Here is a 23,824-nt window from a genome sequence, read left to right as displayed (position 1 = left end):
GCCTTCAACTGAGAAGAGGGTCATTCTAGATCACAAACTAATTGTGTTTGCAGCCTTCTGCCATCTTTGTACCTTTCACATACTTGCAGCTCTCAAAATCTTCCCCACCTTACAAACTAAAACTACAGTATTTAAAAAGCTTTAAAAGTTTTGCTCCTCTGTAATAAATACATCTTATTGCATAGATGAGTCTTCTGAAGGCACATTTACAACTAACATGTATTGTCAAGTCACTAGGAGAGAAGGGATGTAGGTGGTTTGGTATCATGTCATATATGCCAAACTAGAATGTACATCTGAGCAACACCATGGTGGAAACAGCTTGCAACCTCTCCCCAACAGCTTCTTGCAGTGAGATAAGTAAAAGACATTCAATACTTCTCTTAAACCATGTCTTGTTTGCTATTGAAGACAAAGCCTTTTACTAAAGACTTACACTACAAAGATCAGTAATTTAGTAATTTTGCCTACTTATTGACAAATGCATAAATAACATTTTCCAGGCTGGATTTTAAGGCTTCATGCAATGGCATGAGTAAAGAGCACAAACAGTGCAAATACAAAGACTAACAGCATACCTATTTCTGACATGTTCAGTACTGTTTACCCACACCTTGTACAAACCAAATGGGTCTGTTTACAAACTTCCCTCTTTACCCATAGCTGTGACTTTGCCACATGTGGTTACTCTCTTCCCTGGCTAGGTGTCCCTGTCCTCCCACTCCTCACAGCCTCCTCCAGATAAGGCATCTGTGGGGATCAGGAGATGGAGAAGGGGAAGAAAGAGCAGGCAGTCACAAAGGCAGCAGCAGGTAAAGCTCAGCAATGCTCTGCAGAGTGATGTCCCCTTACCCCAGTTCTGTCACTCCACCACTGAAAAGATCAATATATAGGAAAGCGTGGCAGGAAAAAATTGACTCTGTCTTTTTCTTTGTTAGTTTCAGTTGCTAAAAAAGACTAGGCTAATGTGGCTCAACACCATCTGTCTGTTTTTCCCTTCTTCTCTAGATAATTTTGTTCAATTTGAAAAAAGAACCCAGAGTTTTCAAACACAAGAAAGCTCCTACCAATTTTCTGTGAAAACAGATGGCTGTGGACAAGAGAAAGATTGTGTAAGTGCCCTCCTGTCTCCTTCAGGAAAAAGGCTGTAGTGTAAGTTCCTATGCTATGACAAAAGCCTATTCACACAGAATTCCCCAGCCATGAAGAAACAACACATGCCCCAGCCACGAGGAGAGATCGAGCAGAGCCCAAGCAGCCATGAAACACAAACGTTTAGGAAACCAGGCCTTGCTGTTTCTGGCACTCAGGGAGCTCCTGGCTCAGACACTGCCTGACAGATTCTGCATGTTTTAAGATGCATCATTTAATATAAATAATAACAGAAACACTGCAAAACAGGAAAGATTTAAAGGAAGCTGTTTCAGCTGAAGAGATGCCACTAGATCAAACTTCTACTTTTGGCTGCCAGTTACAGGAATAAAGTTGTCAGCAGCACATCAGCTGTCGGGATCAGGGCTCTGTGGTGAGAATGCAGACACGATGCCAGAGGCTGTTCTCAGTTTCATCACTGTGCTTACATGGAAGTCGGAGGGACCCACCTCCTTCAGTGGCAAGTTGCACCACCAGTGGCAACTACCCAGATATTTTTATTCATAAACTTCAGCAAACATAAAAGAAAATAATCTTCCAAAGAACCAAGATGTTTCAGAAACATCAGTACGATGGCTCCCAGCAATACTCTAAGGAACCTCCATCTGCTTATGACAGAACATTGTGCAGCAGAACAAACAGAAGCAACAAATGGCAGGACATGATTCCTATGAAAAAATCTGGTTCCTACTTTTCTCCTGAAAATGGCAGAGTAACATCACAAAAACACCTTGGGCTTATACTTATTTTAAAGAGAGGAGAATTTACCTGAGAGTTATCTGGCTGAGTGGTCTTGTCTTCACAGTTTAATATCTGGCAATTATGTGTGGATATGACAGTTTTAAGCTTAACGCAAGTAGGCGGCAGCAACTGAGGTTTAACAGGAGGCTTTTCTTCTTTGCTTGACCTGATGACACATGCAAAAAGCTAAAAACTGCCAGGTCCACAGTAGGATTTGAAGGAATTATGTGGGTGGAATTTGAATACAGGTTGCTCTGAACAGCTATGGGTTGAGAAAGGCAGTAAAAGCACCATAGAAGCATGTAGAAGAGCTAGTGAAGAACAATAAAGAGACGAAAGATATACTTGCAGTAACGCCTGGAGAAAAAGTAGAGTGAGCTTTTAGGTAGAATACCAACTGAAGAAAGGCTTAGAATACAAAAAAGGAGAATGTTTCCCTTTCTGGTGAGCTGAGGAACATGAGACATAATATTGATTCTGTAAAAAATGTGCAGCATCAAAAATGCATGAACTGATCTTCACATTCCTCTCCTAAAGAAAATTATCAAAACTCAGATTACTGGTACTACATTCTTGCAGTGTAAAATATTATTTAAAACTTTTGGGAGCTACTAGTAAACTCTTTTTCTGGGGGTAACATTCTTTTGAAGATAAGACAATGAGCAGACTAAGGTACAGAGGGCAGACCTGCAGCAACTTAGATATAGATCAGTTTAAGTTGCTATAAAATTCACTCTTGGCCTTGGGAGTGCCATAATGTGGTACAGAGTGGTGCAGAACTATTCTTAAATGACAAGCCTTTGTTTAACTTCTGTCTATGGGAAGGGCTTGTAGGAGAGCTCCTCCCTCCTATAATGGCTCTCACACAAAATGAGGCATAAAGAGCTTGAAGCAGAGAGCTCTGAGGCCAGTGGATGTACTGGCTCTTCTGGCTCAGGAGGTGTAAACAGGCCAAGTGAGGTGGAGATGCTGGAGCCAGCCACAGAACCATGTCTGTAGCAATGCAGCTGTCATCCAGTCTGGTTTGGAGGTGTTCCAACCCTGTCTGAGATCACTATTGTGTCCCCCCAAGTATTTACTATCTATATTGCTATATCTATACCTAATTACAACAGGCAGTGCAGAAAAAAAGTCCTTTTCTGCAGGTAGAAGGCTCAAAGCCTTTAGAAGGAGATGGCAACACAGTCTGCATATGCAATTACAGAATGCCATTATTGCAAAGTGAGGTCAGGCCCTTACTCAGGCATTAGCACTGCCATTTACTCACAAAATGTCTCATCATAGTGTAGGGGTATTTTCAACCAAGGACAGAGGCTATCCTGGAGCTACAGATTAAAATCTAAGAGAATTCACTCAGAGTGATGATCAGTTTTCTGTGAAGTTTTTTAAAGAGCTTAAAGTACTCCTTTTTTCCCCTCTGCAGTTATCAGTGCTCAGAGGGTCAGACAAACGCCTCCACAGTGCAGTGGAAATAACTGGAGTTATGTAACTCCAGTGGAATGGAGTGGTTCTGATTACTGTACTACTAAGAACAAGGTAGGTGCCAGAGGAAATGTGCTCTAGCATGGCTGCTGAATGGCTGAGAGGAAACAGCCTCAAGTTGTGCCAGGGGAGGTTTAGATTGGATGTGAGAAAAAATTTCTTCACTTTAAGGATGGTCAGGCATTGGAATAAGATGCCCAGGAAAGTGGTGGAATCACTATGCCTGGAAGTGTTCAAAGAGCATGTGGATGTGGTACTCAGGGATGAGGTTTACTGGGGAACCCAGTGGTGCTGGGCTAAGAGTTGGATTCAGGGATCTTGGAGATCTTTTCCAACCTTAGTGATTCTGTGATTCTACTACTGACTGCCAGAGCAATAAGTCAGGTTTGGTTTTCCTATGCAGATGCCATAGCTGGGTTTGGCTAATGCAGGTTCTCAGACACAGGTGTCATTAATCACACTAATGAGGAACATGACCTTAGCAACCAAGAAAATGTCTTCTCACTGCTGAGAAACTCAAGTTTCAGTTGAGACTTCTGCAATGGAAAGTTGCCTGCCTGCAGTTTTTGACAATGGTGTTTCAAATTATTACAGCTTTGGTGCAGAACTTATATCAAATTTGAGCATACTCTAGCCTTTTATCATTGATTCTCCTTTCCAGTAGGAAAGCAATCAAGCCACAGACACCTCTTTTCATTTGTGAAGGGAAAGAAGAAATATATGTTGTGCAAGTTCGTTTCAGTGCTTTTTTCATTCTCCAAGGAGCAATGCAGAACTATCCCAGCCTGAGGCAGTTCAGACCTGTTTGAAGGAACAGCAGTTAAAATCACAGGTTGGTCCCAAACTGTTAAAAAGTGTCTTTAACAGCTCTGCTTCCTGTCCCTGATGCTCCCTCTCCAATGAAACATTTGGCTGTGCATGGCTCAGTGGGCAGTTTATTCTCCACCTCTGTGAGGCTTTCCAGAAAACCAGAGGCCCCAGGTTCTGTGTACAATGCAGGCTGGTTTTGCCAGGTCTTGGTCCTGCCTTCATTCTCTCTAGCCCTGACAGCCGCTGTTGAGAAGTTCACTCTTGAAGAAGTGAATAGGGAGGTATTTTTAAGTTCATTTTCAAATATGCCAAACCTACCATTTTTTCGAAGTTTACGAGATTGTCAGTGAAAGTCTTGTTTCCCTCATGAGTAAACGTCATGTCTGTATAGAAATAAAAAACAATAAAAGCTCATTTCTGAGTCATGGCCATAGAAAATAGAATGTTTTATCTACCCTTACAAAAATTGTAGCAGCTGTAAAGTAAAAAATTTAGGTTTTAATTTGCAGCATTTCTAAGACTAATAAAATTGAGGTATGATATTTAGATGTACAAAAGCAATTTGTTTTGTCTCTGTATCGTGCTTTTCATAATGGAAAAAGATCATACCTCACACTGAGATTGATTTTTGCTTTTTCTTGCTGCTACTCTTATCCTTCAGATATTTGACAAATAGCTTTCAAGTTAATAATTCTGGTAACATCCAAGCTTACCTTTTATAAGCAGCGGCATGAAAGGAATTATTGGAGGGTCCAATTTAGCTACAGTTAGTCTGTAGGCCCTATGGTTTCTTGATGGGTCCTTACAAAAAAAGAGAAATCAAATAATTACTAATATTATTAGTATTATTATATGTATCAAGACACTGCATGCATTAATTTAGATGTCACGGCATTTATTAAAAACATTATTTTTTCCTGTGACTTTAAAAGTGCATCTGCAAATTCAGACACCTTTTCTCATTCTCCCAACTGGTTACACAATGAGAATAAACCACTAAACACAAACATTTTTTCATGCCAAATAGCTAGGTTAGATATGATTACAAAAACATTTTTCATAAAAGAAACCACATATTTTTTTCCTCCCTCCTTACAGCTGCAGATCCAGTTTTTCAAACGTTGTAGCAGTAAAATGTATTGCCTGGAAAAATCCAGGTTGAAAAATAGAATTTCCCATATGTACTATTGGAAAACAAGTGATAAAGCCTTTCTGAGTTCCCAGATTAACTTTGAGTGGTACATAAGTTCTCTCAGAGTAGGTTCCTAAGAGTATAATTTATTAGTCATACAGACTTGTTTTAGCAGCTCTAAAATGGGATCATAAACTTCTTAAAGTCAAACAAGGACATATAAAATGTTCTGAATCAAGCAATTCAAATCAGAAACTGAATTATCTCAGATTGTGCATAGAATAAGGGATCTATTGCTATTCACCATTAAGCTTTCAAACTCTGCATAGATCTTCTTGAACTTGCTTGGGAGTTTCTGTTAATAAAAACAAAAATAGCAAACCTTAATTAAATCCGATCGGTGCGGTATTTTTACTGTAAGTGCTAGTTCCTTCTACAACGCCCTAAGTCAGGAAAGTGCTCTTTTTTTGCCAGATATTTCTAACAATGTGCTAATCTAAAATACAACATGTTTCCTAGCAACCAGATTAAAAATAGAGACGGGACCAGCCATGAAACCTGGATCCTGATTTAAACCCTGACTTGAATTTAGTCCTTTGGGATGTTTAGATTCAGATTTTTGTTTGGCTCACATAGCAATCACTGAATTCAGAATGTAAGTGGAAATTCATGTGGATGCTTTCAGGACATCCCTGATTATAGCCTATCTGAAAATATAATTTACACCCAGCTTGCGTAGGGGCAGATCAGTTTAATTATTCATACCTATGATGAACTGCCCTTGCAAACATTCATATTCAGGTCTGGGCATTTCCAGGAGGTTTTTTTGCTCAGGCTAATGCATTTATTAGTAAAATTCTTGACATGCTCAGGTCCTCCATCACTTTCTGGGGTACAAATTAATGAATATTTTTTCAGTCCACAATACCTACACAAATAAATAAAGGTCAGTTGATCATGCAATGATTGAGATGAGATGGGCTTTACTAAATACTTTCTTTCTCCCTCATGCATAGCATGACTATAGTCTAAAGACTATAAGATATGTTATAAATTGGTTTCAGAGATCACTGTAATTTTTTATGTACCATCAGAACATGTCAGTTATTTTTAGTAAGAAATTTCTCTGTATTTGCTGAATTTTTCAGACTGCTATTAGCAGTGGATAACATTAAAAATTAATAGAGACTTGATAGTGCAGAAATGATTTTTTGCAATACTTCCTACATTTGAAGTGTGTACCCTAGCAAGCTATTTACACTGTGCCACAGCAAGGGCCTAATTTTTAATGATGTGTGTCAACAACTGTGTGCCTAGTTTGCATATGCATGCAGATTAGGTATTTGTGAAGTAAGTGGTATAATTGGACATTTGCACCTGCAAATATCTAATTTCTGCATGCAACTAATGTAAATGCATGATAATATAGAAAAAAAACAGGTCTGTTTGTCTTTAAGTATTTTCTGTATATGTCTGGCTAAAAATCAAATTGCAGAAATTCTCTTGTTAAAGCAGCTGCTCTACAGAACCAGTGTGATAACATGTCCATGATCTCAAGTTAATCCTCCACATGTACAAATGACCTGTGTCCCCCCACCAGCTCAGACCTGGTGCCAATTTCAGATTGCTGTATGTAGTGTATGCATTCAATTCCTTCTTCTCTAGTCCTGTACTGTGTCAGCTCTCCCAACTCCTCTCTGTAGCCACAAATAAAGGGTCATTATTTTGAGAAACTGAAAAATCTTTTCCTGTAGCACTGATTTGATATGATATATGTACTTTTGAAAACGGGACTGGTGTACTCTCAGACATGTTAGTCTTATCTCCTGTGTAAGAGCACATTTTTAAAGGTGTTCAAATTTTGCTCTCAGTGGCATCAATAACCTCAGTCATGCTAATTATTTTGAATTTCTGATGAACAAAATGCATGCACATTTAAATCTGTACTGCTTTTGATAACCAGTATGTTCTCAGTGATTACACTGTGCTGGACACTGCACCCTTTTTATACCCTCATACAAAAGAGCAAAGCCACAGAAAAAGGTGGAAGCTCTGAGAATGAAGACCAAACTGCCAGTAAGCGTGGAAATGCATGTCAGAGAGAAAACCAGAACTGCTTAGGACAAACCCACATTTTAACAGGGCAACGGAGTCCCTGTGAAGATCAGAAAATAATATGTATAAACAGAGGATGAATTTAATAGGATTATCAGTGGAGTGATATCACTGAACCACCAGTAAAGTGAAGGCACACAGAGGATGGGCTGAACTAAGAGGTTAGCTGGCTAGCTTGCTCATCGTGTTGGGCAGTTTAGCTCAGCAACAGGAGCCGCTGTTGTCACTCTTGTTAACTCCTGTGAGTATTCAGCACGACCATGGGTGTACTATACTGCCTTACTAATAAATACTGTCAGCCTTAGCTAAGGCTTATGGTCAGAAGCTGAATTAGTAGATCTAGCTTTATCAATAATAAAGGCCCGATTCGCGTTTTTGCTAACTACAAGCACAAGTCCCCCTCAAGCTTCCTGGAATAGGATTTTAGCAAAGACTTACCTCCCAGGTCAATGAGAGACGGCTCACAGCAACGTTACTCAGTCCCATAATAATAGCGAAAAAGGAATTCAGATTTTTGTATTCTTTACAGCTGAAACACAAAGGGTCAGGTTTTAAGTTGTATATATCAGTCGGAGCAGTACTTACGACAGCCTTAAGAGAAATGAACCCAGGCATCTAGCTTAGAAGTGACTGAATTTAGGCAGGCCTGGCCAGCATGCCTGCAGACACCTCTTCACCAATGTGCTAGCACGTCACCACACTCTGGAGACTTCTCTCCTGTCCCTCCTAAAATGACCTTCCTTCTTCTGCTTCACTGGGTGCCAGCTTCTGCAAGGACATCTAGTCTTTGAAGCAATTCTCCACCCAGAAACAGTCCTGAAACTGGGCTCAATTCAATCCCAAGGGATACCAGAACAGTGTAAACAACTGTTTACACATTTCTTCATTTGCTGCAGAACTTGCTGACAGCTCCTGATCAGCTAATGAATACTTGAAGCTCTCCTTAGGCAATTTTCATTGCAGTTTACAGGGCCACTGAGTCTTTTGAAAGGGAGAAGAGCAGCTGCCTAGAGATGCCCCATGCCAATGACCTCTCCTACAGTATAGGATTTCTATTATAGATTCTGGGACTTCTAGTATGTTTCAGGAAAAGAGCAGCCATTTGTTACCAGTTTCATTAAAGAGGTCCTGGGCAAAAGGAGCTTCAGGTCACATTCCATCTCTAATGCAAAGAAGGATTTTGCTATCAGTCAGGAAAAACAGGAACATGTAATTGAGTGCTGTGGAAGATCCAACATGTCATATGAAGAAGCAGATGGCCAACTCAACTGCTCAGCTGGGTCTGCATCAGTGGCTCACTGACTCAATAGGAAGGGAAGAGATAGGACAAAGCCTATCAGAAAAAAAACTCACAAAACTGCATGTCATTGGGTTTTTGCAAATAATCTCTTATTTTTCTCAATTGATGCGCCAACATTCAATTTCAGCACCTCAGTCTCTGTTTCTTCAGCTGTGAGTGGCTTTCCTTAGAGGTTGGTATTGAGACTGTTGGGGCTTAACATCTCTGTCAGTGACATGGACAGTGGCATCAAGTGCACCCTCAGCAGGTTTGCTGATAACACCAAGCTGTGTGGTAAAGCTGACACACTGGACAGAAGGGATGCCATCTGGAGAGACTTTGACAGGCTTGAGAGGTGGGACTGTGTGAACCTCATGAAATTCAACAAGGCCAAGTGCAAGGTCCTGTACCTAAATTGGGGCAATCCCAAGCACAAACACAGGCTGGGTGAAGAATGGGTTGAGAGCAGCCCTGGGGAGAAGTACTTGGGGGTGCTGGTGGACAAGAATCTTACATGAGCTGATAAAATGTGCTTGCAACCTCAAAAGCCAGCAATGTCCTGGGCTGCAGCAAAAGCACCATGGCCAGCAGGCCAAGGGAGGTGGCTCTCCCCTACTGTTCTTGTGAGGCCCTACCTGCAGAGCTGTGTCCAGCTCTGGGACTCCAACAGATGAAGGACATGGATCTGCTGGAGTGAGTGGCACTGATGTGGTGAGACACTGAACAGCCTGCCCAGAGAAGTTGTGGCTGCCCCATTCCTAGAAGGGATCAAGACCAGGTTGGATGGGGCTTTAAGCAATCTGGTCTAGTGGAAGGTGTTCCTGCCCATGGCAAGGGGGTTGGAACTCAATGATCTTTATAGTCCTTTCCAACCCAAACTATTCTGATTCTGTGATTTACCAAGAAAACTTTAACAAGATTCAATCTATAATTCTTCTATTTTTAATTCATCATTGAAGCTCTTAGCTCCTCTGAGGTATCCTTAGCTTCAGACAAAATTAGTACAATCATCTCATCCTACTGACTTCATAATTGCCACATCACCCTATTCTCCATCATCTATCATCCACACCATTCTATTATTTCTGTACCTCCATTTTACCAGATTTGGATGTTTTGAGTGAGTCCTTGAGATCTTGGCCTCACTTGTGTCTGCACCGTGTGAACATTGAGCATGTGAATGAATGATCTCTCCCCTATGCTGGTTTATCTGTTGGGAGATTGATGCCCTCTCAGATCTTCTGGCAGAGCTGCTCATACAAATTCTCCCACATCAGATTAGCAACAGTGAGCAAGGGTAGAATGGATAAACTGAAATGCTAAAGCTACACCAACTTTATCTACTAGTCCAGGTCAGGGGGTGCCTCATTAGTGGATCGGAGGGGAGATAAAGATGAAAAGCAGACAGGATAGGTTGTCAGTGATAACCTCTTCCCTAGGCACAAGTAAATCCATAGAGATAGCTGTCCACAGCCCATGACAGGATTAGGAATAAATTATGGCAGGGTAAAATAATTAGTAACACACAGCACTAGTGCTCAAACAAAGTAGGCAGCTGCAACTGTATTTGCAATATTTAATTTGAATCTATCTTCCTATTAAAAAGGAAATGTTTTGCCAAATACCCTGTTAAGGAATACAATTTGACTAAGTCCCAGTTAAAATCCATATAGACACATGATGTTCTACCTCAGATATTCAGTAAATTCTACAGGGACTACTATAAATAGCTCAGTTCCAGATAAAGGATCCCTGTAAGGCACTAGAAACAATGCTACATTGCTCTACTGCATATAAACTCCACGTAAAATGTCAAAAAGTGGATTCTCTAAAGCACCCCAAAGCACCACCTCAGAGCAGAGGTCCCTCTGCTTCACAGAATGGACTGTACCAGAAAAATCTTCTTGTTAGGATGAATAGCAACACACACATACACTCTCTGGTCTCCAAAACAAATGTGTATATGGTAAAAGTCTCTTCCTAGTTACACAAGCATATTCATCTTGCCATTTTCTCTATAAACACACATTTCAGAGATTTCTCACAGGCTCCTTGGGCTTATAACATATGCACATGTACAGAAAGAATGATCTTCAAAAATGGAATGAAAGTGTCTGAGTACACTGATACACAAGAAGGTTACTAAAAAGCCTGTGGATATATCTGCAAAGAGGAAAGACATACAAACTTCATTTGCAGATATCCATAAGAGTATGTGCAAGCATATCCCAGAAGGACTTTCTTATACAATTAATATGGGAAGAACTCACTGTTGGAAATATAGTTCACTTCTCCCCTTTGTTTGAAAGTTTATTCCTACAATAGCTGGAGAAAAGAGATGAACCTGGTAACCTCTACATCCTTTTCCAGCAGATGCTAAAGCGACACTGGCTCCTGGAACTGAAAGCACATGTGCACAGCACTTGGAGCCAGCACTTGGCCTTGTGCTTGCCTGCACAGACTGGGAGCACACATCAAGGGGGCATGGGGTGGCAGACACAAAATGATGTGCCTTCTGCAATGATATCTGCACCTCAAGCCACAGAACTGAAAAAAGCTTCTCAGTAGCAGTTATCTTTGAAAATGAGTACGTGCAAGGCATCTCGTTACCACCAGTCATGCCTAAGATTAATAGTGCAGCACTGAGCTGTTCTCCCTGAACACTTTTCTAATGAGTCTAGTACTTCTAGGTAGGGTAAAGTTCTCATTAGGTCTCAAGGATCTTCACAGGCAAAACTTCCTCAAAGATATTGCTTCAAGGTCTGGGCTTTTTCTCCTCTCTAACTTCGGTGCACTTTGTGTTTGTTTTAGTGCATGTGTAGCAGCTGTTACCATGGCAGCACTGCACAGAGGGCAGCAGCCTGGCAAAACTTCCCAGCGCCTTTCCAGCGCCTGGAATTAAACCTGCCCTCTTGGTTTGTACAGAGGAAAATCTTGTGCTTCGGATTTCTCTGCTTTTAGGAGACAAAGAGGACCCAGCAGAGCAGACTGCTTTTAGCTATTTATTTTTAGCATTGTAGTGATACCAGAAACATGGAAGTAAACAGGAGGTTGTCAGGCTGTTGTAAATAGCACAAGATTAAACCCATGACTCGGAGGAACTCGCAGGCTAGGGTAGTTTATTAAGGAGATATTTAACTGTAATTTCTAGGATACTTGATTTCAAGTGTTTATGGAAATTACTATTGTATCTTAATGACCACATTTCAACATTTTCTCATTTCAGGCCTGAGATTAGGAAAGATCCCGACGTCTGTGTGGGTGCCACTGCCCTCTCCTGGGCACAGCCCGCCAGGCCGGCAGCTGCTTCCCCCTCCTAGGCTGTGCAGTGAGATAATGGAATATGCAGTGTGTGTATTTTTAGAAACTAAAGAGGTAAATTCTGTCCTCTGCTCTAAATATAAAACTGATCCTGCATGCCCACCACCAGATTTTTAAATTCTTCAGCTTGGACCAACCATAATCCAACTGCAGGGCCCAAAGTAGATCCCAGAAGGAAGCTGGTACTTGCAGAGCAGGGTGTCCTGGAGGAAGGAGCCACTCTGATCCCCAGATTTGATGTGAACACAGACTTCAGCTATGTGCAATTACTAACTGGGAGGAGCATCACTGCAGCAATAGTAAACTCTTCCTTTACACAACTCTGTGTAATGATGCAAAAAATTTAAAATCTTGGTTTGATTGCAACAACATTTCTGTTGGTGGAACTAGAGGCTTCTAGCTACTAAAGGCTTCTAGCTACAATGCCCAGAGCTGTAGACAAACACTACAAACCTCAGCAAACTTTTTCAGACATCAATAACTACACCATGAGCTGGAAAGGGAGGGAGAGTGTAACAATAATAAAAATCTATACGTATGCAGGGCATGGATATGCCCCTGCTCCCTCTGAAGTCAGTCACTGCTCTGCTCTTGACTTTAGGGAGTCAAGGCTGACATGAAGGTTCCAAACAGTTTAAATTTGGATTGCAATATAGGAAAACAGAAAGAATGCCTGCTATCCAACCTCAGACCCAGCAGTTAGTAACAAGAGAGGACATTCATATTTTGCATTTTAAAAGTATTAGAAAAAAATCACAGAATCACAGAATCGTTAGGGTTGGAGGGGATCTCTGGAGATCATCCAGTCCTACCCCCCTGCCAAGGCAGGGTCACCCAGACCAGGTGACACAGGAATGTGTCCAGCTGGGTTTTGAACATCTCTGTGGACAGGGAGACTCCACAAACTCCCTGGGCAGCCTGTTCCAGTGCTCTGCCACCCTCAACAAGAAGTTATTCCTCATGCTGAGGTGAAAGTCCTTGTGTTTTAGTTTAAGGCCCTTGCTCCTCATCCTGTCACTGGGCACCACTGAAAAGGGCCTGGAACTGTTCTCTTGGCACCACCCTTCAAGATTTTTGAACGTATGGATGAGATCTCCTCTCAGTCTGCTTTTCTCTAGACTAAACAGGCCCTGCTCTTGTGGGCTCCCCTCCCAGGAGAGATGCTCCAGACCCCATATCATCTCTGTGGCCTCCACTGGACCCTCTCCAGTAGCTCCTTGTCTCTCTTGTGCTGAGGAGTCCAGAACTGGGCACAGCATTTCAGATGTGGCTTCACCAGAGCTGAATAGAGGGGGAGGAACACCTCCCTTGACTAGCTGGCCACACTCTTCCCCACACACCCAAGATCCCCCTGGCCCTCCTGGCCCCCAGGCCCACTGCTGGTTCATGGTCACCTTGTCATCTACCAACAGTTCAAGTCCCTCTCTGCAGAGCTACTCCTTAGTAGGTCAGCCCCCAGCCCATGCTGCTTCTTGGGTTACTCTTCCCCAGATGCAGGACCCTACACTTTGTATCATCAGCAAACTTGCTGCAAATCCCAAACAGAATGAAAGTAACACAAGTGTCATCATTTTCATGCTACATCTCTTTACTCTCCCCTCTTGGTTTTCCCCCTCAGGGCAATTCTGAGAACGGTTCTCCTGAGCAGAACCAGAAACATTACTGTTCTCAGGAAAATTAGGTTCAATTTTTTAAATATTTACTAATTCACATACTAATATTTGCTAATGTACAGGAGGGTAAATGAAGGATTCTCCTAATGAACTGAAATATATTTTCTCACAAATTTGATTTGTAAACATGGCCCTAAGAGATCACAGATCAAGGAGCAATGGAGAGTAGCACAAGAAAGAAGAAAATGTATTAACAAGGTTCTATAGAGCCCTATAAGAAAACAGACAGAATGACCAAATACAGAGTGTTTTAACCTCTACTCTGTGTGGCTGTCTGAAAAGAGAAAACAAAACCACACTGACTATACTGAACCTCCAGCTCCCACATGATTGCATACTTACTGGGCTGCTATCTTAATGTATTTCTTTAACAGCTGAACACGCTTGCTGAGTTGAGAGCAAAGACAAATCTCGGTGACCACCCAGAACTGAATTTCATTGAATCTTCTTAAAAACAAGTCCAGGTTTGCTGTGGTCTTTTTAAAATTGTGCCTTCCAAAAGTGTGATAGATCAATTCCAGCTAGGAAAGAGAAAACAGTTTGGAATTCTTTTTGAAGTTGCATTTCTTCAAGGAAAGAGACTAAGACTGACCAGGTAAGTATCTAGCCTGAAATTTGCTCTGCAGTTTAGTTTACATTTATAGCTGCACAGATGACAAAGACTCAGGTTACAAATCCAGTATACAATAGCTGAGGCATAGTAAAAGTGCCACTACAGATTATATATAAACAGCTTAATACCACAAAACAAACAAAAGTAATTCAACAAGCAGCACATGTCCAGAGGAAGCCTAACTTTCAAAACTTGTAGGTGGCTTTATTGTAGAATTTTTGAAAATCAAGCTTAGAGGTGGTTTTGGAAATAATGCACAAAGCTACAATGTACAGTTAAACACTTTTTAATAGATTCTAACCTGCTGAATATATAGATCCTCATACCTCATGCACACAATTGAAAAGCTCCCAGTCGTAAATTGTCATCTGATGTGCTAAGTCTTTGGAACTCATCAGTTCAAATGTTCCTACTGTACCAGTAGATGGTCCTTCTTGTTCTGGCAATGGTGCCTACAAACAAGAAAATATTTGAAAATAACTGAAATTGTAGTAAAACTGAAATTTGCTTTTAAACACAGGTATTGGGGTAATGAGTAAAACCAGTATCCAGTATGCACAGGATATTCAGGAAAATTCTGAAAGCTCTTCAGAGACACTATAAGAAAATAAATTAGACTGTTCTCAGTGTGTTATTTTTAACATTGTTCTAAAATTTGAATCTATAATACATGTTGTGCTAACTAAAGCATGTGTGTTTGTTTAGGAGCATAGGTCTTTCCAAAAAACTTTTATGTTTCCTTTTTCACATACACAAATAACTAGGCCACCAAGGACAAGCCAAATACTTTTACATATTCCTGATTCTAATGATGAGAATTGCTACATCTAGAATGCTTCCGAAATCTGCAGTGATTGCAGGATCCTCTGATCACTTATAAAATAAACCTCGTACGTTCTCTGACAGTACACAAATTTGATGCACAATTTGTGATTGCAAATTCCTGGCTAGGCTGTTTAAAATGAAACACAGTCTTATGAGAAAGAACCAAGTACAAACCATTTCTGAAAGGCATTTCCATGCCACCCAATAAATGAGACGTGATCTATGATTCTGCACACAGGTGAAGTATTAAAGAGAGATTTAAAACACGGCTTGAGATCAAGTCAGATGTGAAGTGGTCTGTTGTACCTATCAGGGTGAAGTGTTTGAACCAGCGCTGCTAAGATACTGCCCAGCAACCCCCCGGCAAACTGGAGGGTGAAACAGCCGCAGAGGCGCCGTGAACGCGCAGGTCACCGGTGCAGCTCCCAGGAGAGGGCGGCAGAGCTCACACACGAGCTTCCCAACTCTGAGCTCACCGCCTTTGTTAAACGCGGAATGATGGAGCACGGAATTGTCAACAGGCTGCTTTCCCAGCACAAACTCAGTGGAGTCTGCCAGACTGACAGACCATATTTAGATGCTGCAATATAAGAAATGAGCCTACTAAATGAATCCTATTTTATATAAGAGTAATATACTAGCAAGAGAAATAAGTCTGACTGGATTAATGCATCAAAACACTTTCTCAGTGGCACATAGTGTGTAGGGGTTTTACTGTTGTATGAATTCTTGCTTTGTACTCTAGGGAAAACTTTCCTTTTAATTATCATCATCATACAAACTAACTAAAAAAAACTTAACTAAATCACAAACATTATCACCTTAAAAACTTCATCTATAATTTAAAAAAATAGTAGAAAAGTATTCTCTAAAAAATCCAGAGCAGCCATTAATATTACAAAAACCTGCAGATTGCTTTGAATTGGGATTTGCACAAACACAAAGTTTCTTTAGTTTATGACAACATATGAAATAAAAGTACGGTAGCTTTGTGTAGAAAATTCTAACTTGTGGAAATCTATGGAAAGAGAACTGCCTACAGATTGAAAGATGTCTTTTTTCCCCCGTCTGGAGATGAACACAACATAGCTGTTACCATAACAAACACATATTTTCCAAGGCTAGGAAAGAAGCACTTAGATGCAAACTCATGGCATATTTGAAAATTCATCTACCCAGAACAATTTTCACACGGGAATTACCAAATGTAATGTGGATAAATGTTCATGAACAGGAAGCAGCCAGAAACTGGAATCTGAAATGATTAAACTGGGAGGCAGCTAAGGCTGTAACATTTTTTGATTTGTTCATACCTCTTTGAAAAAATGTAGCTGATAAGGGGTTGTAATTTGCTATGCAATGCTGAGGACCATTTTAAGGTGCTGAATGTACTTCTGTAATTCTTACTGAATTCAGTCTAGTTGATGAAAAGTAGCACATTGCAGCCCTGTATCTTAGAGCTCCCTGCAGCACTTTGAGTACTTGATGCACGGTAAATAGCACAGGGAAAAGGTACAGAAAGGCAGGACAGCTGTGAAAGCTATGTGTACATAGACAATGCAGAGCCATAAATAAGTACCCAGCACAGTTTTACTGATGCAACACCCCTGCTTTACAGTAGCATGCCCCATGAGGGTATCTACTTGGCAGGATTAATTAACCTTAAGGGAACACCAGAATTTAATAAGCTGAACAAGAGGTATCTCTGCATGGAACTACATATGCTGGATGTGCATTCCCTGGTTACTAAATTGAAAGCAGCAGCAAAGAATAGATTTTACCATATCCATAAAAGAAATCAGGCATACATACTAAGTGGCTTGTTAAAAGCATACAGGAGGCTGAAACAAGGCTAGGAGTAATAGAGTTCATGCTGACATGACTTGGCAATGACATTTGTTTTTAATGAAATAAAAGGAACAAAAAGTACAGTCAAATCAAACTCTATAAAAGCAGACCCCATGGAGATCACTAGAATGACTGTATAAACTGTAAGTACTTATGAGCAATTCTACCTAAGGAAAAAAAACAGACTTTCTACCAGGAATATTTTATGTGATTCTACTTAGAATTATCTCAGATTTTTACACAGTATTTTGTGAGGATGAGAAATAAAACAAAATTAAGAATTTACTGCTGGAATTAAATCTCCAGAATGCTTTAATTGATAACACTTATCTTAGAAAATATATCTCTATGACTTTGAGGAGATAATTGTGTAATGAAGAATTACTGCATGTCTTGGTAACAATACTCAGCTCTTCCTAAATGCTCAGTGTGACAGAGAGAGTACTGGGATCAAGTTCTGTTATGTGGATCAGATGGATGGATTTCTGGTCTATTTTAGGGAATTAGAACATCAGCTTGTTTTATCTTCAGGGCTCATCCTACTGCAGTGTGACAAGCCTTTTATTGGGAATGTTTCCACTAGTTTTTATCTGAAGTGAGGAAATGCAAAAAGGGCCAGGTGTTCCTGAGCACTGCACACATACATACCAAAGAATCGAACTGATCCCGAGGGCAAGCAAACAGCCGGCCATTAACGCTCAGAGTGGTGAACACCGAAACATCGTGGGGCTTCAGCACAACCTTTTCTGTAAAAATGAGACAAATTATTATTTATTACAATTTACAGCAGGATTGATCTACCAGCTGCACAGATCACACTTCTGAGAACAAATTTTGACCAGTAACTCAAGTATTCAGGATACAGAATAGAAGACAGCAAGATCCTCTTTACTGAAGAAATGTGGTAAGCTCAGCCCAAACCAGTCTCCTACAGAACCAGAATCACAGTTCCAAACTGCCCAGACAGGTCAAGAAGGCTGCTGTTTCTATCACTAGAAACTACCTGCAAAAATTAAGCCTAATTAGGGAGTCCATTAATTTATTGCTGAGCTGTAAGCATGCGGAGAACTGTTCTTAAAAGAAATTGCCCTAGAAGGCAGTAACTGCTCAAGGAGGTGAGCATTACAACATTTCTAAAAGAGCATCACATCACAGGTAAAGAAAAGATAATGAAGTAACTTACAAAACAGTCTCTTCCAGCAGATGTTGGTGGTCAGCAAATCTGACAAAAAATTGCTTCAACTCCAAAAAGCAAAGCTGCCTGGTGTCGGTTCTCAGGAAGTGAGCCATTTTTGGCAGGCTCCACTGTTTGTAAAAATGCCTTCCAACACAGCTCTCATTACCTCTGTGTGTCTCCACACACAACCAAAGCACTTGAGCAACACCAGTTCTCCAGCAGAATTCACCTGCTAGTGACTCTCACATTTCCACAGCCTAGAGGGGGGCCTGATCCCTGAGCCTCTGCAAACACTAAGTCTGTGTGCTTGGCACTAAGTAGCTCTTCAATGGTTTGCATGGGCAGAGCACCCAAAATGGTAGTGACCACTGCCAGAATATTGGCACTGAAGTGTTTTCTGACATTACTGATTCCTGAGTCTAGCATGAATTTATCTAGGCTTGACTCCTATTTCTGTTGTTAAAAACCTCTAACAAGTCTAAGAGTGAAGGAAAATCGGGGTAGCTGTGCTCTGTAACATGCAGATACACAAGATTCTCCACTGGTCCTGTCTCCCATGTGAGCTGCAGTCTGTGCCTGCAGTAGAGGAAGGACGTGCCTCTCATTAGGACTTGTATGAGAGCTGAACAGGCACGTGGGTATAAAACCTTGACTGAACTGGTCTTCCAATCCCACCAAAATTCTGCTTCACCATAACTGAGGAGTGTTTAAGATGATGCAAGAACAGTACCTCCTCCTGAACTCATCTTTACTATGATGAGGCCTTCTCCAGAGCCCAGCTTGTCTGCTACTGCACTGATCACTTCCTTCACAGAAGAAGACACTGGCACACGGATAGTGGTGTAGGTTTGGTCTATGCAGTACACCTTAAACAGAACTAAAGAAAAAAAAACATTGCACAGTTTATTCCACGTGTAAAAAGCACTCATTTACCATACAAATTACTTTCACTTCAGTAACCAAGCCTCACAAAACAAAGAAACAATAAATCACTACATAGCTCCTCATTCCTCAGATGCTCTACAATTTCTGGTACAGAAATCTCTGATTTCCCAGAGTTTTGGATTTTGGATTTTCAGTGTTCAGGACAGTGCCTATCCTATGAATGAGAAAGGTGCAGCCATATGAACTGAGCAGTTACTGCCTGCCTGGAGAGACACAGGAGGTAGTAATTCCCTGGCAGCAGGAACTGTTTCCCCCTTTGTAGGCCTAGAAACACCACTATGGACCACAAAAGCTGCATGACTGGCAGGATGTCTGCTGTTCATATATAGTTAGTTCCAGCTTTAACATGGTTCTTCTGATGGTCTGATTTCTGCCACCAGCTTTCTCAGCCACATGACCTTGAATTCTGTTACCTTCTTTTTACTGCTGTTCATTAGCAAGAGCTATCCTTTAATATCAAACATGTTGAAGAAGCAGCTGGTTTAGGTGATGAAGTTCCACAAAACAACTATTAAGAGTACCTTATCAGTAATCTGAAAATGACATTCTGATGTAATTTATATTAATCTCTTCAGAAAATCAAACAACACCAATAGGGCAAAGCAGCAGATTTTGGTTTTTAGGCTGTGTGCCTAGATCCTTGGATTCTAGATCCATGGTCCATGGCATGACTATCTGCTCCTCTCCTACCTTGCAAAGAACAGCTGTACATGTTAGCTCAAACTACCCAGGGGAGACAGAGGCTCAAACATGACCTTCAGCTTCCACTCTTTCTTGCACTGCCATTCCCTGCAGTACAGTGTCTTCTTGGTTCTTCCTGTTTTGTTCATTCCTTATTTTAAAGGTTTTTACATCTTCCTCTGAGGAAGCAGTGTTTGACAGCACAAGTAACTAAGGGAAAAGATCAGGAGCACCTCAAATCAACAACAGAGAATAGTGAGCTAGCAAAAGCAAAGAGTTTGTTTCAGGCCAGGCTCCAAAATTCCAGATAGGTACTTTCATTTATTTTTAGACCTTTTCTTGAGACAGAAAAATTTTTATAGATGTCAGTGGCTCAAGAAAACTTAGCAGAGAAGAAACTCACCTTCATCACTGCCCCTGATAGGCTGGCGTTTCTGTGCTCTGTCATCACTTGTGTTGAACAGCTGCAGGAGAACTTTGTGCTGAAAATGAATCATTGAGATTCACATTAATGCAAGAACAAACACGTAGTACACATGAACTACAATACATCTCTTATCAATGGCAGGAAAAAGAGTATCAATGCAAAATTTGACAATGTTAAAAGCTATCTCTCAATGTCCTTTTTAATATATCCATGATTACTTAAGAGAAGATGCTTATGAATTTGCTCTGCTTAAGATTTTACTTGAGAAAATGAACAAATAAATTTTCTTACCTTCTTTTGTGGTGCTTTAGGTTCTTCAGAACTATAAAAAGATAAAGCATAGAATATACAATGAAATGTTGCCTGAGAGATTTTGTGTACAATATCACCTATAGAACATGGACCACTTGTCAAACTAGCATATTAATATAATCTTATTTATAGATGAAAAGACTAGATGATACCACAGTTAATCTATGACCAAGCAGAAAAAATACTATACAAAGTTCATGTAAGCATGAAATAAGCTTCTGTCAATCTCTCAGTAAGGCTATGGTGTTTGCAAGAATGATGTGGAAAAGAGGGCCATAGACATTAATTGAAATAAACCTGCATGCAAACTTTCAATTTTGTATAACTATCATTCACAAAATGGCTTTTTAATATATATAACCAATAAATTTTCTTCATCAATTTACTGAGAAAAAGGGCAGGGGAAGGAAAGAAGCAAAAACTATGCTTACATTTGCTTTACAATTTTCTCTAGCTCTGGAAGTTGCTCCTTTAGTGCTGCAATCATTCTGGTATCATCTGATACAGATACATAAAATTCCTGTAAATGATACAGAATAGTCTTTAAATAACGACAGGGGTAAATGAGCAGTACTCAGGAGAGAGGATTATGAGATGACATCTGATAGCTTAATGATTATAAAGAGTGATAATCTGCATAGAGGAACACATGCTGGGCCCAACCCTCTATTACTTCTACTTGTTTATCTCCAGCTGATTTAAAGCAAGAGTTACACATGCAGAAGGGAAGCCTGATGTGGCTCCTGAGCTCACTCTGTAACCACCGGCTGCTTGTGTAAAACCTGCACTTTCACAGTGTCAAGGATAAAGACTAAAAAATCCACAAATAATCCAGCATAATAGGTTTTTTTATTCATTGCTGTTGTATTCTTTAGTGCTTGATTTGCTCCTGAGTCACTGACTCTCAGCTACTCGAATCCATTACAGTATTACCACTTCTAAACCCTCCTCAAACCTCTTCCTGTTACAGCTACAAAAAACCGTCCCCAACAAGGATCTCTGTGCTTGCAGCTAGTGATTGTTCTTTAACTTCTGGACTAATGGAAGTCTATGTCATCTCCAAAGCTTGAAAAGCTTTCCCATGTGGGTTTATGGGGTGTCTACCACTCTTAAAGCCCCTCTCTATTCCCCTCTGCTAAATCTTAGATTCAGTTTCAAGCTCTTTAGGACAAGAACTTTCATTCAACCAGTAACAGACGGGATTCTGTTCCATAAACACCATATAAAATAAGAATGGCAATCCCAATCATTTAGCATGACATTGGCAGTGCATTCTTATCTTAGAAATCCAGGGATATGGCAGCTACCACAAAGAATTTACACGGGTTCTGAAGACAAAGATTACAAGTTCCAACAGCTGCAGTACAGCTTTCATTCAAATGAAAAGGACTTCTGGTTCTGTAGAGTGGCAGCCCTCCAGCTCCCCCCTGGCACACCTCAGGCAGGCATAAACAGCCCTCCAGTTCAATCTCTAGGGCCCCTGAACCATTCAGAAGAAAATACTAGAAAAAGCAAATTCAGCTACTGCTATAGCACAAACTACCCATACACTGCTCTGAAAGGGATCTGCAAGACTCTTTTCAGAGGTGCAGAGGCTGGACCTCAAACACTGTTCAAACACTGTTGTGGTGCCTTTACTGTCTGCAGCCAAACCTGATCATAAACTGAAATGAACTTTGCCCTTTGAAATGATCTCTTTCACTTCAGGGATACAATGATTCCTTTATACCTCCAAAAAGGCCATTGCTGCTTCATCTTCTTGCAGTAAATCTCCATATAAAGCTGCCCACTGCAGAACCAGTCGAACGACTCGCCTTTTATTGTTGAGGGCATAATCCATTTTCTCCTGCTCTGTCCCCTGAGAAGGCTGGGCATGATAGGTGCCCCAGTGTCAAGGAAAACATTCAGTGATTGAAAATATTAAACCCAGTATGAATTAACGAGCAACTGACTTCCAACAAACCATTTTTGGGGTGCTCAAACATAAGTTTCCAATATACACTTCTAAATTCTGACATCCACTAGCATAACAATTTGCAAACTTTTCATGTTCATACAAAAAAAGTAAAATGAAAATGAATTTTCTGAAGAGCACAGGAAGGATCACAGCTTCACCACAGAGATGTAGGAGAACAGAAAAGAAATGAAACCTGGAACCACAAGGAGGATTAACCATGGAGACTGAAGGATATTTCTCCTTGTTCCTCTTTCAAAACAGTTGAAGAAAAAGAAAAATGTCACTTTGTGTTTATTAACAATTCCAATTTTCTGTTTGTGAGGAAGACTACCGGAATGAACCACCAGTGTTATTCCTTTTGTTTTTACAAGTTATTGTAACTCAAAATGAACCTCAGTCCCATTAAGGGAGGGGACTTTGACATTTACAGCCTAAACTGACTATAGAAACACAGGGTAAAATAATAAAATTTGTAATAACCTCATTGTCATGAGGAAATCAGACATTTTCACTATGTCAAATAAAGTGTATTTCGTACAAAATACTTTGTGAAAGCTATTTTGTGATGAACAATAAGAAAAAATGGGAAACATTTCATTGAACAATAAGAAAAAATGGGAAACATTTAACTGACCTTTTTAAAAGACCAAGTGTCAGCATTACAAAAATATACAAATAACTAAAAGGCCAAAAGTAACATTTAGTGAAAGGAAAAAAAACAAGAAAAGAAGTAAAGGCACAATGGGTAATAAATTGAGATAATTTGAGCCTTTAACCTGTGTGAAAATCTCCAAAAGAAACAGGATATGACAATTTTTTTGTCTATTTCTCACTGAAAAAAGGTTAACAATATGTATTTCAAATGTTCAAAAAAAACCTGAGAGCTGACTGGAAAGTGAGCACTGATTGAGTCCAGTTACATCTTCAACTTTGCTTCCCAGTTACTCAGTTAATTCTGATTCTGGACTGCCATGAGTAATACTATTCCCAATTACACAGTAGCATGTAACATTAAAATACTGACACTCTCCCTCACAGCTGTGTCCAGCATTCTTGCATCCTTTCAAGATGCATTTTCAGTTGCTGTACCAAAATATTTTAAAATACTAATTAGAAAATAAAAATGATATAAAGTATTTATTCTAAGCTTCTAATTTAGAAAAAAATCTCTAACAATACTATGAATAAAATGCAATGGGGAAAAGTACCCATTAAATGACACTTTGAAATGATCCTGTGGCCCAAAGCCCCTGGGGCACTCATTTGACTAACAAACTTTCAGAAATCTGCATTTTAATTTCATTTGGAATGGTTTAAAATTAGTAGAGAACTAA

At 40.2% G+C, this 23,824-nt stretch overlaps 1 protein-coding gene and 1 long non-coding RNA gene across 8 annotated transcripts in view; one reads left to right on the top strand and one right to left on the bottom strand.

The window, feature by feature from the left end:
* Positions 1-16,144, top strand: part of LOC132330580 (uncharacterized) — a 32,776-nt gene extending 16,632 nt beyond the window's left edge. For 2 of the 3 annotated variants that reach the window (XR_009487350.1, XR_009487349.1), the window contains one exon: positions 1,009-7,492. This is a non-coding gene — a long non-coding RNA (uncharacterized LOC132330580). Of the gene's footprint in view, positions 1-1,008; positions 7,493-11,937 lie in introns of those variants that run through there. The other variant, XR_009487351.1, reaches the window with a different exon arrangement.
* RAPGEF4 (Rap guanine nucleotide exchange factor 4) overlaps positions 1-23,824 on the bottom strand; it is a 143,247-nt gene that overhangs the window by 8,393 nt on the left and 111,030 nt on the right. For 4 of the 5 annotated variants that reach the window (XM_059853117.1, XM_059853119.1, XM_059853121.1 and 1 more), the window contains 12 exons: positions 22,263-22,413; positions 20,965-21,053; positions 20,513-20,543; positions 20,198-20,276; positions 18,899-19,045; positions 17,640-17,737; positions 14,645-14,770; positions 14,048-14,226; positions 7,871-7,961; positions 5,622-5,672; positions 4,899-4,986; positions 4,504-4,568 (listed from right to left, as the gene is read on the bottom strand). In XM_059853117.1, coding sequence (XP_059709100.1) covers positions 4,504-4,568; positions 4,899-4,986; positions 5,622-5,672; positions 7,871-7,961; positions 14,048-14,226; positions 14,645-14,770; positions 17,640-17,737; positions 18,899-19,045; positions 20,198-20,276; positions 20,513-20,543; positions 20,965-21,053; positions 22,263-22,413 — 1,195 coding nt within the window. The remainder of the gene's footprint in view (positions 1-4,503; positions 4,569-4,898; positions 4,987-5,621; positions 5,673-7,870; positions 7,962-14,047; positions 14,227-14,644; positions 14,771-17,639; positions 17,738-18,898; positions 19,046-20,197; positions 20,277-20,512; positions 20,544-20,964; positions 21,054-22,262; positions 22,414-23,824) is intronic. The other variant, XM_059853118.1, reaches the window with a different exon arrangement.

Source organism: Haemorhous mexicanus, chromosome 8 (genome assembly GCF_027477595.1).
Source record: "Haemorhous mexicanus isolate bHaeMex1 chromosome 8, bHaeMex1.pri, whole genome shotgun sequence".
NCBI lineage: Eukaryota > Metazoa > Chordata > Aves > Passeriformes > Fringillidae > Haemorhous > Haemorhous mexicanus.
This window is presented reverse-complemented; position numbering and strand designations above follow the sequence as displayed.